General features: G+C 36.2%; 1 protein-coding gene across 1 annotated transcript in view; it reads left to right on the top strand.

Moving 5' to 3' along the window:
* Positions 1-2,068: 2,068 nt before the first annotated feature.
* LOC143026522 (protein O-linked-mannose beta-1,2-N-acetylglucosaminyltransferase 1-like) overlaps positions 2,069-20,564 on the top strand; it is a 58,074-nt gene continuing 39,578 nt past the window's right edge. The window contains exons 1-5 of the mRNA XM_076187064.1: positions 2,069-2,176; positions 5,347-5,500; positions 11,195-11,328; positions 12,303-12,512; positions 18,526-18,742. Coding sequence (XP_076043179.1) covers positions 11,278-11,328; positions 12,303-12,512; positions 18,526-18,742 — 478 coding nt within the window. The 5' untranslated portion in view covers positions 2,069-2,176; positions 5,347-5,500; positions 11,195-11,277. The remainder of the gene's footprint in view (positions 2,177-5,346; positions 5,501-11,194; positions 11,329-12,302; positions 12,513-18,525; positions 18,743-20,564) is intronic.

Genomic DNA, 20,564 nt, shown 5'->3' on the forward strand with positions numbered 1-20,564 from the left:
TAAGGAGGTTTTTGTGTTTTAATGGATTTAGAAAAGGCTTATGACAGGGTAGACAGGAAGGCACTGTAGGAGGTACTGCAGATATATGAAATAGGAGGAAAGCTGTTAAGAGCAGTCAAGAGTTTTTACGAGAGTAGTAGAGCTTATGTTAGGATTAGAAATGGAGAGAGTGAATGGTTTGAGGTAAAGGTGGGACTTCGCCAGGGATGTGTTATGTCGCCCTGGCTGTTCAATCTTTACATGGATGGGGTGGTGCGAGAGGTGAATGCAAGGGTAGTGGGTCAGGGATTGGAGATGATTAAGGAAAATGGAGAAAAGTGGGAGATGAGCCAGTTGTTGTTTGCTGACGACACTGCGCTTGTAGCAGGATCAGAGGAGGGATTGAGAAAGTTAGCGACAGAGTTTGAGAAGGTATGTGAAAGAAGAAAGCTGAAGATAAATGTGGGCAAAAGTAAGGTGATGGGATGTACAAGGGGAGAGAGTGACAGCAGGCTGGAGGTGAGCATTAAGGGTGAAAGACTGGAGGAAGTGGATAGTTTTAGATACTTGGGTGCGAATGTGACAGGAAAGGGAGGAGTGGGGGTGGAGGTAGAATGTAGATAGAGAGAAGCGAGTAAATGCCTTGGTGGATTGGAAAGTGTAATGAAAAATAGACATCTGGGAATGGATGCTAAGAGGAGCTTATATGAAGGAGTGATTGTACCTAGAGCATTGTACGGGGCAGAAACATGGAACACGAGAGAGGAAGAGAGGAGTTTGAATGTGTTTGAGATGAAATGTCTGAGAAGTATGATAGGGCTTACTAGGCTGGATAGAGTGAGAAATGAGGAGGTGAGGAGGAGAACAGGGGTGGAAAGGGAACTGGGAGATAGGATTGATGAAAGAGTATTAGGATGGTTTGGACACATGAAAAGTATGAGTGAAGAAAGATTAGTAAAAGAAGTGTGGAAGGCAGAGGTTGAGGGAGTGAACATGAGGGGGCGTACTAGGATGAGATGGATGGATGGGGTGAAAGGGGCATTACAAAAGAGAGGAATGTCTGTTGAGGAAGGACGGGAGAGGATAGAAGATAGGGGTGAATGGAGAGGGGTTGTGTATAGATGACGCTGTGATGCATGAGGGTGAGTGGGTGGGGGAAGTGGGGTGAGAAGTATGTATGAGAAAAAAATTGACGCAGCCCAAAGGGATTTCTCCCTGTCTTCTTTTCTGCATGAGGGGGTGGAGAGGGGGGGGGGTCGCCGAATTTATGAAGCGGCCTTGCTGTGGATGTGCAGTGTCTTGCGACACTGCTCCTGACCCAGGGCAGTGGACAGGATGCAGGGATGACCTGTCATCCAGGAGGTGCCAAGATAAGAGGGAGGGAGGAGGGTGGAGGGGAGTAGAATATATAGGAAATGGAATGGGTGGGAGTGGTTTCTGTGCCTTTTCTCTTTGGCTACCCCCCGTGTAGGGGGAAAAGCCTTTGGTATATGTATGTATGTATGTATGTATTATTATTATTATCATTATTATTATTATTATTATCATTATCATTATTATCATTATTATCATTATTATTATTATTATTATTATTATTATTATTATTATTATTATTATTATTATTATTATTATTGCTGTTGTTATGGAAACGGAGATGGTAAATAGGCTTGAGGAAAGGTCTGGGCATATGGAAAGAGCAAATATACAAAGACTACAAGTGGGAAAGGCAGAGGTAGATAATGAATATGTGGGAAAGACCGATACCGAGATGGATGGACGGGGTGAAGGGGGCCTTGGGTAATAGGGGAAAGTCTGTTGAGCTGGAAAGGGGAAAAGCAATAGATAGGTGTGAGTGGAGAGTGGTTGTGAATGGCTGGAAAAATTGACGCCGCACAAGGTTATTTCTCGCATTCTTTACGCGTGGGAAGAAGCCTTTTTGTATATACGTGGATAGATGGGTATATTAATTTTCTATCTCAATTTGAATACAATGAAGCAGCACCCTCTCTTTCGTTAACATTTTACATGTCTTTCCCGTTATCTTATTATGTTCTCGAAAGAGGACATCTTCATTTTCTTTGTTGACGTTGTCGTTCAGTAGTCGGTCTGGCCGAACAGCCCCACCCCCTTGCGGAACGCCACGCCTGGAACTGAGATTCACACAAATCCCTTATAGAGTGTATATTGTGTAGTTGGCGTACGTGATTGTGTACAGTCTTCTATAATGTGTTGTACAGTATAGGTTGAAGCGTTGCATCATGGACAGTTATGCTAACTCTAGTGCTGACGTGCTGATAGCGTTGTTTGTTTATATCGTATGCAACAGCTTCAACACCGGTCAGTCCGGTATAGACAACGATGACAATAGTTGTACATGCGCGGCAGCAGTTCATTAACATGTTTTCTTATACAACACTTAACTGTCCTTCACCAAACTCGCTATTACGATATAACATATGACCTCGGCGTGATATTGTATGTAGGCCTTTTAACTATTCGTAATATACAGGATAGAAACTTTGCTCGGCGCGAATTTATCGTGCGGTCTACCAGGTTATTTGCACTTGAGCGTACTGTCTGCTTGCACTTTTACACTTGTGTGCTGTATACCCGCACTTTTACCTAACCAAACTTAATCGAACCCAACCAAAACGAACCCAACCTGAAGTAAACCTGACCTAAATAAACCTAGCCTAACCTAATCCAAACTAACCTAACCTAGCCCAACCTAACTTAACCTAACCAAATATTGACCAGACAGGTACACTCTGGATAATCAGGAGCACTCAGGTTTAAGTAGAACCATGAAAGATCATTTCACAGTGTACACTATGGATACTGCAGTAGAGTCCATTGCTTTGCTAGTTGTACACACCTACACAATATAGCATAAGAAAATTAAATATTTTGTAAATTATAATACATGAACGTAACATGTGATTTTCTTGGTGAAAAAAGAACTTGCTGCAAGCAAATTTACTAACGAATGAAGCCGCTAGGATACGGTCCAGATGCCATGCCAGTTCAGTCATAATCAGATAATAGCTTCCATGTTGTTCTCCAACTCCAGGTGATGTTGATAAGCGCTGTTACAAAGGCAATAGGGCTTCCTTGGACTTTATGAGAGAACACTGAGTTCTGCCATCGTCTGTTAATTGCCCAAGGTACAATGATATATTAGGCCGTCAACATCCGTGACGATGACGACGACCAGGATGATCTTTAGAATTTGAGGTACCGAATTACTAAATATAGGTTAGGTTATATAGGTTAGGTTAGAATAGACTAATTTATCATCCTTTCATTTCTTTGACCTCGGCATCTATCTAAACAAACATGGCATATCATTCAGCCGCCGCGACTTTGTTTGTTAGTAAATAGGTTTTAGCAACTTACTGTTATTGATTTTTGCCAAGAAAATAGCATATTACATTGATATATTATAATTTACAAAATAATTTTCTATTGCTATATTGTATAGGTGTGTACAACTAAAAATTTACCCCTTCAAACTTTGCTTAAGATATGGTAAATTTAAAGAAGTGTACACCTAAATGATATAGCAATAGGAAATTGAATATGAATTTTATAAGTTATAATACATCAAAAGTAATATACATTTTCTTGGCAGAAATAAAAAATATAAACCTTGCTAAAAGCGATATGCTATTGAATGGAGCCACAGCAAGTGCTTCCAGATGCCATGTTTGTCTTGACAGATGTAGTAGTCAAAGAAATTAAAGTGTAAATTGTTCTTTTTTACCTAACCTAATCTCTAGTTTGTAACGCATTGCCTGTAATGCTAGAGGTAATCAGGGTTGCTGTCAGGGATGGTGACAGCCTGTTTTGGCATCTGATTGGAATGGGATTTGTAGAGACTTTTCATTACTTCAAGAAAAGAATAAATTGATACATTTTAATTAAAAAATTAATATTTACTATGTTGATGTATCACATAAGTGTGCGCAAGGTAGCCATCAGCATCATCAAACTGACATTGATGGGACTGGACATATAACACAAATATAGTGTCTCAAAGTTATTATTGCAGCTCCGTTCAATAGTGTATTTGATTTTTGCAATATTTTCTTTATTAATTTCCTCCTCCCCCAAATAAAGAAAATATTACATTTATGTAATTTAATTTACCAAGTAAATATTTAATTTTATGTTGAAATATTGTGTAGGTGTGCACTTCCTTAATAATACCTTAGATTTATTTATATTGGTCGCCTGGACTGTGCTCTATTACTAATTTATAAGAAAAAAAAAAAGTACCTTTGCAGAAAACTACTTCTTTGCATCCATCATACATTCTATTTCCCTTAAGGCTATTGTTATGTCCTCTTGGCATTATTGTACTATGTTCTAATGAATATTTATCAATCTTGTCCAATGTCCACACCTTTAAGTCCTTAGAACATCAATCATGTCACCTCTCTCTTCTGTCTTTCAGATTGGGAAATCTAGTATTTCATTGTATAAGATTTGCTTAATAAATTACATTCAAGCACTACACATACATTGCCAGTAGCATTTACATACTAAACTGAGGTAAATGGGTACAAATTATATTATTATCCCACTGAAGTTATACATATGTTTGTATGACAATTTACAGACTCATATTAAACAAAACTAAATATGTTCCAAAACTATCAGTAAGTAAAACATAATTTTGAGGGAAACATGAGAGTAGAGACATGTTCAGCTATTAAGAATAGATATATTAAAGCTGATATATTATTTATCTAAGCCAGACATTGTTATGATGTATGGAAGATGAATGAACAGTGCTGCTGAGAGCTAGGCATGGTCTTGGCATAATTTAATGGAAAAAAGTGAAAAAGAAGGCATGTGACTGAAGTTAGAGGGGTGTAAATGATCCTCTCCCACACTGTTATAGATAAAAGCTGACTGAAAAAAGAAAAGAAAAGAAATATATATATATACAGTATATATATATCAAATTTTGACGCAGCCCGAAGGGATTTCTCCCCGTCTTCGCCTTTATGCATGGGGGGACGGAAAGGGGGGGTCGCCGATTTAATGAATCGGCCTTGATGTGGATGTGCTGTGTCTTGCGACACTGCTTCTGACCCAGGGTAGTGGACAAGGTGCAGGGATGACCAGTCATCCAGGAGGTGCTAAGATGAGAGGGAGGGTGGAGGGGTGTGGAGTGTATTCAGGGATGGAATGGGTGGGAATGAATTTATGCCTTTTCCTTTTTGGCTACCTCCCTTGTAAGGGGAAAAAAGCCTTGGTATATGTATGTATGTATGTATGTATGTATGTATATATATGTATATATATATATATATATATATATATATATCATATATAATATATATTTCTTCCTGAAATCAGATAAAGGCGATTAAGGTAGGAAACCAGGAAATTCCTATCGTATTTGACATTGAAGAACAAAAGTATGACAATTTTGCCCTCACACTCACCAATGGCTCCTACATCATCTACAAACCCAGTGATTTTGCCAATGCTTCCTGGGATCAACTTACAGGTAAAGTAAGGCTGAATTCTATCTTCTTGTATTTGATCTTTTTTTTTTTTTCAAATGATTTTTTTTTCTTCATAATTTCAGTTGAATAGGATCTACAAGTACATAGGTTTCCTAGGCAATTCCTTATATTTAGCTGATAGCTTATATGATTGCCAAATTTAGTCAGTGACATCTTGTTCCTCTTGGTTGATGAACATTGTTCTGTGGAGTGTGCAAGTGGTGACTCTGCAGAGGAAGAAGATGAATATCCACATCACATTGTATCTTTGATGCCAAGTATGCGACAGGACCTTACAATAAACACAACAGACTCTCCTCAAAGTCCACACCCTTTCCCCACCTCCACCCAAAGGTGTGCCCCCCTGGTCTTTAGAACAGGTCCAGAAACTTACTAGTACTCTCACTTCTGACCTATCTTCACTACTATCTTCTTTTTTTCACTCAAGAAGGTCAGTACTCTGGTGCCTTCCCTCCCACACCTCCTAGCCAGTAACACTGAAACCAACCCAGACCCGCTACCCATGTCCAATATGGACAAAACTCACAAATCTCACACGAGTCCATCTCAAATGTTACCATGATTACAAATGTTAATCAGTGCACAAGAAATCAACTTCAATAGCATATCAAACATACAGAGCTGCAGCAATTCTTACATAGACAGCATATAGCTCCTATACAAGAAACTAAGCTAACACCTCAAACCACACTACCCATATTCACTGAATACTGCAATCAGGAAAGACAAAACTCACCACAATTCACAACATTGCTCCAACAAAGCAAAAGGAATTTAACACAAACACGGAACACAGTGCATTATACCTTCTTGTACATCAGGATCCCAGGGCAACTCCAACTCCAACTTCTAAACACACTAATAAACCACATAGTGGCAGATGACTTAAATATATACCACCCAATGATATGGCTGCACACAAGCAGCAGAGGTGACCCGTCTTTGTATCATTCAGCATCAAGTTTTTTCTTAAAATCTTGAATAGTGTTTGCACAAACTCTTTCTTTGTCTAATTTGTTCCAAGTATCTATCACTCTGTGTGGGAAGCTAGTTTTTTTCAGATCTCTTCTGTAATTATCTTTTCTGAGTTTCTTTTCATGTCTTCTTGTTTTTTCATTGTCCCATTTCAATAAATCATTCTTATCTAAGATTTCCATTCTTTTCATAATTCTATAGATAGTAGGTCTCCTCTTTCCCTTCTTTGTTCCAGAGTTGGTAATTCTAATTTGGACAGTCTTTGTTCATATGTCATTTTGGAAAGAGTTGGTGCCAGTTTTGTTGTTGCCCCTTGTATTCTTTCTAATTTTTTTATATTCTTTTTGGTACTGGATGTCCATAATGTTGCTGCGTACTCGAGTTTTGGTCTTATTAGTGTAGTTAAATTATTTTTTATCATTTCCTTGTCCAAATAGACAAATGGCACTTTTATTGACCTCAATAAATTGTATGTTTCTCTGACTATTTTATTGATATGCTTATCCGGTGTCATGTCTTTGCTGCTCATCGTTTCCAAGGTCTTTTTCTGGGTTTACTTTTTTGACCTCTTCACCAATTCTATAATTTCTCAATATTCTGTTTTTACTTTTTCCAAATTCCATTATACTACATTTCTTGATATTGAATTTCACTTCCCATTTTTGAGTCCATTTCCAGATATTGTTCAAGTCTTGTTGTAATGAGTTGCAATCCTCCTCCGTTCTTACTATCTTTAGTATTTTTGTGTCATCTGCAAAGAAATTCATATAACACTCTACTCCTTCATTCATGTCATTTATGTATATGGCAAACATGATTGGGGGCCAGTACTGATCCCTGCGGGACACTACTTATCATTTCTTCCCAATTTGAGAATTTATCTCTAATTACTACTCTCATATTCCTATTGACTATTTTCCTTATTAGTTTCTTGTGTGGTACCTTATCAAATGCCTTTTATAGGTCCAGAAAGGCACAGTCTGCCCAACCATCTCTCTCTTGTATTATATCTATTAATCTCGAGTAGAAGCAGATCAAGTTTGTTGTACATGATGTTTCTTGTCTGAATCCAAACTGATTTGGATTCAGTATAGTTTTTTCTTCCAAATATTTTACCCATCTATTTTTGATGACCTTTTCGCAAATTTTTGCTACTATGCTTTTCAGGGAGACTGGTTTGTAATTTGATGGATCTTCCTTGTTTCCTCCTTTATAAATCGATACAATGTTTGTATTCTTCCAGTCCTGTGGCACTTTTCCCTCTTAAAGTGAGAATTTAATTATATTGTATATTTTATCTGTTAATTCCTCCATGCATTCTTTCAGAATCCAATTTGTAATTCTGTCTGGACCATGTCATTTTCTGATGTAAAGGGTTTTGATTTGGTCACTGATTTCTTTGTGTTACAATTATTTCTTTCATTGAGGGGGATATCTCTCTATTTCCTCACAGTTAGGTGAATTTTCTATTGTGAATACTGATTTTAAGTGGTTGTTCATAATTTCAGCCATTTCCAGTTCTTCTGTATATTCATATTTACCTTGGCGCATCTTTTCTATTTCTTGTTTATTCTTCAGTTTGTCATTTACATACCTGTAAAATAGTTTGGGTTCTTCCTTGCATTTTTCTATTATTTTTTTTTCGTAGTTTCTCTTTTCATCTCTGCATATTTTTACATAATCATTTCTTAGTTTGATGTACATTAGCCATTTGCTTGTTTTCTTGTCTTTTTTCCATTTCTTCCAAGCTTTGTCTCTTTTATCCTTAGCCTCACTACATTTTTGTTGTACCAGCTTTTTATGTATGTTCTTTCCTTTTTTTGTTGTGGTATGTATTTATTAACTCCCTCATTATAAATTTCTTTTAGTATATTCCATTTCTCTTCCATCTCTGTTTCTTCTTTTAGGAATTTTTCCCAGTTCATATTGTGAAAGAATTGTTTGAGTTTCTCAAAATTTGTTTTGTTGTACATTAGTCTTCCTATTTTATTTTTGTTATTTCTGCTTTGATCCATTTGCTCTTTCAACTCAAATTCTATCAGTACATGGTCACTCTTTCCTGTCGGAGTTTTGTAATAGATTTCGTTGACAATTTCAGGCTCTGTTGTAAGTATTAAATCCAGCCTTGATGGTTCTTCACTACCTCTGTATCTGGTATTTTCCCTTATCCACTGAGTCATTGTGTATTCGATGGTCGTGTTGAGCAGGACATTGCCCCAGAGTTCCTCTCCACCCTTCACTGTCATTTCCTTCCAACATATTTCTTTTGAATTCAAGTCACCCATAATTACTATATTTACTCTGTCCTTCAGTATATTAGTTAATTCATATTTTGTATCTTCTAATATTTTGGAATGATCACTTTCTGTCCAGGACTGTGTTTTGGGGGCACATACACCACTACAAATTTTCTACTCTTCATATATTTGCTTTCAACTTGTAATTGATTCTACATTATTTTCTCCTTCAGTTATTTTTGTTACCTTTAAATCTTTATTAGTCAAAATTAGTACTCTGCAACCCTGTTTATCCTTTCTGTTCTTCGTCCAACAATTGTATAATCCTTGTTCCACAGTGTTGGGTGGTAGAGTACACACTAATTTAGTTTCCACTATTCCCATTATGACTGGTTTTTCTAAGGCCAGATAATCATTTAATTCATTCATTCCTGAAGCTATTCCATCTATATTGGTATAAGCTATTTTTAATTTTCTTTCTCCTCATATTTTTCTGTCTGCTTTGTTTCCTTTTTCCTTATATACAATTTTCTCAGCCCTAGGTCCACCACAAAAAAAAAAAAAAAAAAAAAAAAAAAAAAAAAAAAAAAAAAAAAGAAAAAAAAAAAAAAAAAAAAAAAAATCAGTTTCAGTTTTTTCTTTCAATTTGTTTAATTTCTAAGCTCTTTTTCTTCTTCTTTTTCTTCTCCACTCATTTCTTTTTTTATCCATATATTTTTGTATTGTACACTATAGTATTTGCTAATTTTGTTGTTCTGGATTGTACTTCCTCTGCAATTGTTTGTGATCTAAGCTTTACTTTCAGTGGCCCGTATTGTTTTTCTTTAGAGTATCTACCCACTCTATAGGTCTCCTCAATTTCCCTATCCAAACCTTGTCCTTCCGCTTGTAATTCTTTCAGAATTTCCTTAGCAATCTCTTTCTCCTCCTTTTCCCTCTGATATCTAGGTACATCATGCTTCTCTTTAATGCCATAGATTACAATGCATCTTTTTTTATCCACTGTGTCCCTAAGTTGCCTTTCTCTTTAATTACTTGGATCACCGTTTCCTTGGTATTCTCCTTGACCTGTTGCTCCATTATTTCTTTAAAGGATACTTTTTGACATTCCTGTTCAACTTTCCACTGTTTCTTTATTTCCTGTAAGTCATTTTCTTTTATTTTTTCTTCCATCTTTTCAGTCACTATTTGCCTCATTCCTATTTGTATCTTCACTTTTCAACCTTTAATTTATTTAATTCCTTTTTTAAGTCATCTATCTCCCTATTATTCTCCTCATTGGCTTTCCCTAGCATAGCTACTTCTTTGTACATTATCCTATACTCACTCTTGAGCTCTATTAATTCATCCAACATGTCATTAATATCTCTATTTCTCTATTTCTCATTATATGTAGAATAATTTAGGTGATATAGCCCAAGCTCAAGCAATACATGAGTTTAAATCTAAATATGATTATTGGAAATCAGAGATACAGATTAGATAGGAACCTTATGTGAATTTCAGTCTTGGTATGTTAGAAAGTTAGAGGATAGGAGACAGGACCCAATGAACATTGCTCCTTTCCTGTATACTACAATTAGGTCAATATATTTAGGTAAATACACATAACTCCTTGCTCATGAGAGTTGGAGTGCCAGCTTGTTGTGCAGTGATGCTGAAATTATTTCAGCCCTGGGTTGGCATTGAACTTGAATTGCTGGATTAGAGGCTGTGAACAGTAGACTACCATTGCACTATTGGGCCATGTAAAATGAAGGATATAAACTAGATTGAGAGAATACAAAGTGGAGTGGCGACTTTAGTTCCCAAACTACCATTGCACTATTGGGCCATGTAAAATGAAGGATATAAACTAGATTGAGAGAATACAAAGTGCAGTGGCGACTTTAGTTCCCAAACTTCCAGATAGAATGTACAAAAAATATTAAAAATGTTTGATCTGCCATTGTTGAAAGAAAGAGGAAAGGATAAGTTGATTGCAATGTATAGGTCATTAAAGGGAGTAGGTAAAACTGATAGAAAAGTTGTCTTGGTTTGGGTAGAAGGGAGTTGTGAGGCCATAGGAACAAATTGAAAAAGGTCACATGTTAGGAATGTCAAGGAGCAGTTGTTTTTCATGGAGGTGAATTGAAAACTACATATAATATTTGGAGAAAAGGATACAGGACCTCATGTATGTAGCTCACTTTCTATATATTGCAATTAGGTAGATACACAAGTACAATAGAATTTTTCTACCAAATATTCATTTAATGTATAGAAAATACAGTTATCAAAGTTGTATGTGTGCTTTGTTTATCACTATAAATTGTGGTACTTTCTTTGTTGCATGAAAATATAAATTAAGTACAATATTCACCATATATGGAGGGACTGGGTTTATTATTGCAAATGTCTTTAATTAATGATTCACCCATCCAATCACATGCTATTTAAACATGACATATAACCTTATTACAGATGACCCGTCCCTGGTTCCTGTTGATGTATCCCTTGACTGGAGTCTGCCAGCCTTAGCAAATCCTAATTTGCCCCTTGAGGTGATGCTTGAGGCGGGAATATCTTATGCTGCCATAAGTGCCAACAATGTCACAGTAAGGTCAGGGGAAAAAGGATCCCCATTCATTAGGTTATTATTATTATTATCATTGTTATTATCGTTACTACTATTTGACTTCTCTCTTATAAAGGGGAAAAAGCCCTTGGTATATATATATTACTACTACCACTACTACTACTACTACTACTACTACTACTACTACTACTACTACTACTACTACTACTACTACTACTACTACTACTACTACAAAATTTTAAAATTTTTAAAATGACCTCCATCCTTGTGGAACTGTGTGGTGGAAGCAGCAGGTTCTGTCTCCCACAGACACAGTTCATTGGACCCTCTCCCGCCAATGACTGTGGTCGACGACCCTTTTATTTACCTATTTATTTATTTAATAATTTTCAATAATACCTAATACAAAAGTTCATTTATCCTACCACCACCACTATTACTACTACTCTTACTATTATTACTATTACTATTTCTACTACTATTACTACTAGGGCTTTGCATTGATTCTACTCTTTACAGGAGATCATTACAGAGGGAGGATTCCCAGTCCCCTTACTACATTCCATTTATTTGCCTTCTGTGACATATATAGGAATACAGTGGCAGTACTCTTATCTCTCACCCCAAAGCATGGGAAAATGAAGAAGTGGAAACTTGGGAGTGATTAAGGATAGATTTAAGGGGGACAGCAATTAAGGGAGACATCAAAAGTGAAAAATTGTTTCAACATTCTTCTATAAATAGATATTAGTCTCTGACTGACATAAATGAATATTGTTTGGCTCTGGTCTGTAGGGGTGCATCTGAAAATTTGGAAAGTATTGACTTCATATAACTATGCAGTCATTACCTCAGTATGGGCTTTGGGAATTTCTACTATACTATATTTCTTACTTTAATAATCTAGCTTTTCCAGTACTTTAGTTGCATACATTAGTGACAACACTTGGAAGTGGCTATCTGTATCACCCAAATGATATCTGACTTTTTCAGTTGATGAAGAAGAGTTCCAACACTACTATATCTAGAAATTATGTTGTCATGGAAAGCGATGCAGGACTTCTAGTGGTGACCATCAACCAGCATACGCACTTACCCACATATCAATCCCTCTTCACAACTTCTGACTATTTGAATGATAAAGAGCTCTTGAATTTCCTGAGAAGTGTGAAGAGTGGGCGAGTCATCCTAGTTGCATCATATGTAAGTCATGCAAAAGTCATTTTCACACTATAGTAAAGGCTGTTGAGTATGGAAATAAGTCAGAATATATAGTTTATATTACTGTTTATTTGGACAAGTTGAATTTTGATGGTAAAGGAATCTTAGATATAAGTTATTGATTTCCTGATATTTCATTACAAAGAACTTTCTCAGAGGAATGGGATCACCTAGCTAAGACCATCTCCTTATCACTGTTTGTGGGAAGGGAAGAATGATCAATAGGAAAACATTAAAATCATTGGAGTTGCCATCACTAAAGTAAATTATATGCCTCCTAAAATGGCTTTGTGGGAAGAGAAAGAACCCAAAAATATGTTAGAAGACACAAGGATAACACTAAATAAGATATTGGAAGATGGAGGAAGAATATTTATTATGGGTGACTTTAATTGTAAAGAAATCTGCTGGGAAGAGATGGTAGTGAAGGGTGGAGACAACCTATGGGGAAATGTACTACTTGATATTATTATAGAACATACAATGACCCAATGGATACAAGAGAATACAGGTATAGATATGAGGAAGAACCATTGAGACTGGACCTAATAATCACATCAGAACCCAAAATAGTGGACAAGATTGAATATAAGACACCAATAAGTAAAAGTGATCACATATTGGTTGAACTGGAACTAAATGAGGAAAAATACATGAAAAAAGAAACAAACAATATAGAAAGGGAAGATTGATATATGATTTTTTTTCTATAAAATAAAAGGATTCTTTAAAAAAAAAAACAGACTGGGAAAGAATACACAAGGAGGAAACAACAGTAGAAGAGAAATAGAATAATTTGGAAAAAAAAAAAAAAAAAAAAAAAAAAAAAAAAAAATATATATATATATATATATATATATATATATATATATATATATATATATATATATATATATATATATATATATAAAGAAGGAATGGAAAAATATGTTCCAAGACAAAAGCAAGAAAAAGAATATGTAAAAAGTTGGTACAGCAAAAGATGTAGGGAGTTAAAAGACAAAAGGGATAAAGGTTGGATAAAATGGAAAAAGACAAAAGACCTGAAAAATGGAAAATATATACTAGTTATAGAAATGAATATATGTAAATGTGCAGAGAAGAAAAGAGAAAATATGAAAAAGATGTCATAGAAAATGTAAAGATAAACCAAAACTATTTTACAGATTTGTAAACAACACACTGAAAAACAAACAAAAATTAGAGGAACTACAACAATAAGAAGTTGAATACACAGAGGAAATAGAAATGGCAGAAATTATGAACAAGCATTTTAAATCTGTGTTTACAAGGGAGAACATACAACTTAGAGATATCGAATGGGAGGAGAAAGTCCCCCCTATGATAGAGATAGAAGTATCAAGGAATGAAATAATGAATCACTTGAGTAAACTCGATGTCAGAAAATCGCATGGACCAGATGAAATGGCAAACTGGATTTTGATAGAATGCAGGAATGAACTAATGGACAAAATACATAGTCTAATAAACAGTTCATTGAAAGAAGGAAAAGTTCCAGAAGATTGGAAAAGAGCAAATATAGTACCTATATATAAAGTGTGAATTAAGGATGACCCTACTAACCATAGACCGGTCTCTCTCTTACAAGTATGATAGCTAAAATTTGTGAACGAATGATCAAAATTAGGTGGGTAAGGTATTTGGAAAAAAAACAATGTACTAAATCCGAGGTAATTTGGATTTAGACAAGGACGATTGTGCATCACAAACTTAATGTGTTTCTATTCAAGGCTAATAGATGTAATACAAGAAAGAGATGGATGGGCTGATTGTGCATTTCTAGACCTGAAAAAAGCTCTTGATAAGGTGCCACATAAGAAGTTACTAAAGAAATGAGAAACTGCAGGAGGAATACAGGGCAAACTGCTGAAGTGGATGGAAGACTTCTTGTATGAAAGAAAAATGAGTGGTGATAAGAGACAAACACTCTTACTGGGATGAAGTGATAAGTGGAGTTCCACAAGGAACAGTTCTGGCCCCAATAATATTTGCTATATATATTTATGATATGGACAAAGGAATTGAAAGTTATATGAGCTTGTTTGCGGATGATGCAAAATTGTTGAAAAAAGTGTATACTGTAGAAGATTGTGAGTCGCTACTGAGTGGTCTCAATAAAGTATGGGAATGGAGTAGGAAGTGGTAGATGGAATTAAATATTAAGAAGTGTAGTATAATGGAATTTGGAAGAAGCAAAAAAAAAAAGAATAGTGAGATCATATAAATTGGGAAAAGAAGAAATTAAAAAAGTAGAAAATGAGGACCTGGGAGTCATTATTATGAATAATATGTCCCCTGAGAAACATATAAACAAAATTTTTGGAGAAACTTATAATCTAATAAGAACAATCAAAGTGGCATTTACATACCTGGATGAAGAAATGGTGAAGAAAATACTAGTCACTTTGATAAGACCAAGATTGGAGTATGCAGTGATGACGTGGTCAACAAGTACAAAAAAATGCATAACAAAACTTGAAAAAATACAAAGAGCAATTATGAAATTGGCACCAACACTCAAAACTATCATATGAAGAGAGACTAGCAAAACTTGAGCTACAGACATTAGAGCAAAAAAGAGAGAGAGAGGAGACTTGATAACTACTTGTTGAATTATGAAAGACATAGAAACTATTGATAGAGAGGATCTAATGAAATGGGATAGTAGAAATACAAGAGGACATGGAAAGAAAATCAAGACAGTTATAGAAGAAACCTGAAAAAGAACAGCTTTCCCCAAAGGGTAATAGACATCTGGAACAAGTTAGATGAGAAAGTGGTCTGTGCAAAAACAATACACGAATTTAAAAGCAGTCTAGATAAAACGAGATATGAAGACGGGACACCACGAGCATAGCTCCCCTTCCCGTAAAATACAACTAGGTAAATACAAAGAATGCATTAATTGAATTACTGAAAGAAGGAGGAAACATAGTAATTATAGATGACTTTAATTCAAAAGAAATATGTTGAGAAGAAATAACAGTGAAAGGTGGAGAAGACCTTTGGGGAAATATTCTACTGGATATGACCATTGAATACACATTGACTCAATGGGTAAAGGAAAATACCAGGTGTAGAAACAATGAAGAACTGTCGAGACTAGATTTAATATTAACATCAGAGCCTGAAATCATGGATAAAATGGAATACATGACACCATTTGGGAAGAGTGACCACATACTAATAGAGTGTGAACTAAAAGAATAGATTTATTTGAAAAGAAACGAGAAACATAGAAAAGGAAGACTAATGTACAACAAAATGGATTTTGAGAAACTCGGAAAATTCTTTCAAAATGCAAACTGGGAAAACTTCTTAAATGAAAAAAATAAAGATGGAAGAGAAATGGAACATATCAAAAGTAAATTATAATGAGGGAATGTAGTGAGGGTAAAGACAGAAGAGGGAAAGCCTGAAAAAAAAAATGGAAAAAAAATGAGGAAGTGGCAATTATACATCAAACTAAGAAATGAATATGTAAAAATACATAGGGAAGAAAAGAGAAACTATGAAAAGAACATAATAGAAAAATGGAAGGACCAACCTGAACTATTCTACAGGTATGTGAATGACAAACTAAAAGATAAACATGAAATAGTGAAACTGTGTCAAGGGAATAATGAATATATAATGATATAGAAATGGCTGAAATTATGAACAAACATTTTAAATCTGTATTCACAATTGAAAGTACACAAAATTGGGAGGAAGGACAGAGAGAAAGATCCCCCCAATGATAGAAATAACTGTGACAGAGAAGGACATGTAAGGGACCAAATAAAAAACCTTGATGTCAGAAAATCCCATTGGCCAGATGGAATTGCAAATTGGATATTAAAAGAATGTATAGATGAACTAATGGACAAAATACACAAGAGAATTGATTTCTCACTCAAAGAAAGAAAAGTATCACAAGATTGGAGAAATGCAAATATTGTACCCATATACAAAGTAGGGTACAAGGAAAATCCAACTAACTATAGACTGGTTTCCCTTACAAGCACAATAACAAAAATATGTGAAAAAGCTATCAAAAGTAAATGGATTAAACATTTGGAAGAGAATAATATACTAAATCCAAAACAATTTGGATTTAAACATGAAAGATCATGTGCCTCAAACTTGATTTGCTCTCACTTGAAGCTAATAGAAATAGTACAAGAAGGAGATGGATGGACAGATTGTGCCTTCTTAGATTTACAAAAAGCATTTGCTAAAGTACCTCACAAAAAGCTACTAAGAAAAATTGAAATAATAGGTGAAGTACAAGGAAAGTTATTGGAATGGATGGAAAATTTCTTGAATGGGAGAAAAACGAGGGTGGTACTTAGAACCTTGCTGTGGATGTGCTGTGTCTTGTGACATTGCTTCTGACCCAGGGCAGTTGGCAAGATGCAGGGATGACCTGTCATTCAGGAGGTGCCAAGATAAGAGGTGGAAAAGAGGGTAGTGGGGAGGGGAGTAGGTAGGGGAAAGAATGGGTGGGAATTCTATGCCTTTGGTTTTTTGGCTACCTCCTGTGTAAGGGGGAAGAAGCCTTTGGTATATGTATGTATGTACTTAGAGACAAGAACTCGACCTGGGAAGAAATGATAAGTGGAGTCCCACAAGGTTCTGTATTGGCTCCGATAATGTTTGCCATATATATAAATGACATAGGTGTGGAATGTTATATGAACCTTGCAGATGATGCAAAACTACTAAAGACAGCAAGTACAAAGGAAGATTGTAAATCACTACAAAAACTGGATAAAAGTCTGGGAATGGGGTCAAAAGTGGGACGTGAACTTCAATATCAAGAAGTGTAGTATAATGGAATTTGGAAAAAGTAAAAATAGAATATTGGGGACAGTATAAAGTTGGTACAAAGGAAGTTAAAAAAGTTAACTCAGAAAGGGACCTAGGAGTAATCATCAGCAATGACATGGCACCAGACAAACAAATCAACAAAATAGTCAGAGAAACCTTCAATTTATTAATATCAATGAAAGTAGCCTTTGACTACTTGGATAAAGAACTAGTAAAGAAAATATTAGTTACACTGATAGGACCAAGATTGGAATATGCTGCGACACTATGGACACCCATTACTAAAAAGAATAAAAAGAAATTAGAAAGAATTCAAAGAACAACGACAAAGATGGCACCAGCACTCTCCAAATTGACATATGAACAAACATTATTGAAACTTGAACTACCATCCCTGGAAGAAACAAGAGAAAGAGGAGATCTTCTGGCCATCTACAGAATTATGAAAGGGATAGAAGTCCTCGATAGAAATGATTTACTAAAGTGGGATAAAAGAAAAACAAGAGGGAATGAAAAGAAACTTAAAAAGGATAGTTATAGAAGAGATCTGAAAAAGAATAGTTTCCCACACAGAGTGGTGGATACCTGGAATAAACTGGATGAGGAAACAGTGAGTGCAAAAACTATACAAGAATTTAAGAACAAACTTGATGCTGAAAGATACAAAGATGGGTCACTATCATCATAGCTCTCTTCCTGTAAAACACAACTAGGTAAATACAAAAGAGACAACATGATTACATTTCTTCTCCAAAAGATCTTGGGGAGAAACCAGAGAGAATTACTGGTTACCATAAGGCTCTTGTTTCTGATAAGATAGATTTAGGTGTTCCCAGCAAACAGGAGGTCCTGAGTTTGAGCCCCAGGCAGCACTAACTTTTCTAGATGACCCCCACTAAATCCAGGATGACACAGTGAAATTGAAGTGAATTACACATACAGACTTGTCTTTATAGGTGAGGAACCCTAGGAGTAGATATGAGTTGTCACTTGAGGCAATTAAAGTATAAACAAAAATATAGTCACCAAACAAGTGGGATATCCTGGGCTCAGTCCTCAGGTTGTGTCAGCTTTTCAAATGATGCCCTTAACTTCTACATTGAAGTATGATGTGAGGCTTGATAAGGAGTTAATCTTTATTTAGACCTGCACTTCTTTTCAGCATGATGCCTCAACTCATCTTGAAAAGTCCTCAAGGGAAATTCTGAAGTCCATGGGTTCTTGGGCAGTTCCCTTCGTGAATTTCCGGGATTGCTGGGTATGGGCATGGGTAGCAGGGGGACCCACACTGGTTGAGGGACTTGTGCCCAACATGAAGTTAATGCAGAGCCTTCCTCAGTCCTTGAGAATCACTTTTGGCCTGACTCCTTCTAGTGATGGTAAGTGCTATCCAAAAGTGTTTGGGTACCAGCATTTAATTATTTTTTATTTTATTTTGAATGTTGTTCCTTAAAAAAATAATTTCTTAATCATGAGTGGAACAAGCTCACCACACAGGTAGCTGGGTATAATGAAATACAAATGGATTTTTTTTTTTTTTTTAGTTAGATGCTGTAGTGCCTTTTTATTTTAATTTGATTTATGGATTTGTTTATTCAATGATTTGTTAATATGTTTATAATTTAGCACAGGTGATTACCCTTTGAAACCCTTTCAGTTTCCATATGTTTTTCTTTATGTGGGGATTCTGCATTACTGACAAATATTCCAAATTAGTATCCTCTCTACTAATAATCCACTCCCTATCATACAACACAAACCAATGTAGTCTTTCACCTTTAGACTATGACTCATCCATTGGCCTATCTATGGACACCAGATCTCTTACTATGAATGATCTGTAGTGCCAGACCTACACCATAGTGACTACTTCCCATTTCTCCTCACACCCCTCATAGGTTCCCATTCAATTATGTGAAAGGATTGTGAAAAATCAATGGACCAAATATCTTTAAAAGATGAACATTTTGACAGACATTCAGTTTGGCTTCAGATCTGGAAGGTTGTGTGTGTTGAACCTTCTAAGCTTTAACTTGAGAGTGATTGATGCACTGCAAAAGAGAGAGGGGTGGGTAGACTGTGTGCTTTGACCTAGAGAAAGCATTTGATAAAGTACTTCACAGTCAACTTAAATGGAAATTAGAGCACATCTGAGGATTGAGAGGCAAACTACTAGAATGGATGAACATTTTTTGAAGGAAAGATGCATAAGGGAGGTATTGCAGATATGATATGTGGGATAAAAGGAAAGCTGTTGAGAGCAGTCAAGAGTTCTTACGAGAGTAGTAGAGCCTGTGTTAGAATCAGAAGTGGAGAGAGTGAGTGGTTTGAAGTATGTAAAGGATTTCACCAGGGATGTGTCATGTCAGCTTGGCTGTTCAATTTATATATGGATGGGGTGGTGCAAGAGGTGGATGCAGGGGTAATGGGTCAGGGATTGGAGATGGTTAAAGAAAAGTTTGAATGTGTTTGAGATGAGGTCCCTGAGATAGGGGTTACTAAGATAGATAGAATGAGAAACGAGGAGGTGAGGAGGAGAACAGGGGTGGAAAGAAAGTTGGGCGACGGGGTTGATGAAAGAGTATTAGGATGGTTTGGACACATGGAAAGAATGAGTGAAGAGAGATCGGTAGTAGAGGTGTGGAAGGCAGAGGTAGGTGGAAGGAGTAAACATGAGGGGGTGACCAAGGATGAAATGGATGGATGGGGTAAAGGGGGCTTTGGTAAAGGGAGGAGTATCTGTTGAGGAAGGGGAGGAGAGGACAGAGGATGGGGGTGAGTGGAGGGTGGTTGTGCGTGGATGATGCTGTGATACATGAAAAGGGAGTGGGTAGGGGATGAGGGTTGAGGGAGTATGTGTGAGAAATAATCTGATGCAGGCTGAAGGGATTTCTACCCTTCTCTTTTTCTGAATGAGGGGATGGAGAGGGGGGTCTCCGATTAAATGAAGCAGCCTTGTTGTGGATGTGCTGTGTCTTGCAACACTGCCTCTGACCCAGGGCAGTGGGTGAGATGCAGGGATGACCCAACATCCTGGAGGAGCCAAGATAAGAGGGAGGGAGGAAGGTGTATGGGAGTGGAGTATGTGGGGATGGAATGGGGGTGAGTGGATTTTATGCCTTTGTTTTTAGCTACCTCTCTTATAAGTGGTATACGTATGTATGTATGTATTATATATTTTAATTTTGTATTTATTAAAGT

This window comes from Oratosquilla oratoria, chromosome 6, assembly GCF_046742065.1.
Source record: "Oratosquilla oratoria isolate Oo_2021 chromosome 6, ASM4674206v1, whole genome shotgun sequence".
Taxonomy (NCBI): Eukaryota; Metazoa; Arthropoda; class Malacostraca; order Stomatopoda; family Squillidae; genus Oratosquilla; species Oratosquilla oratoria.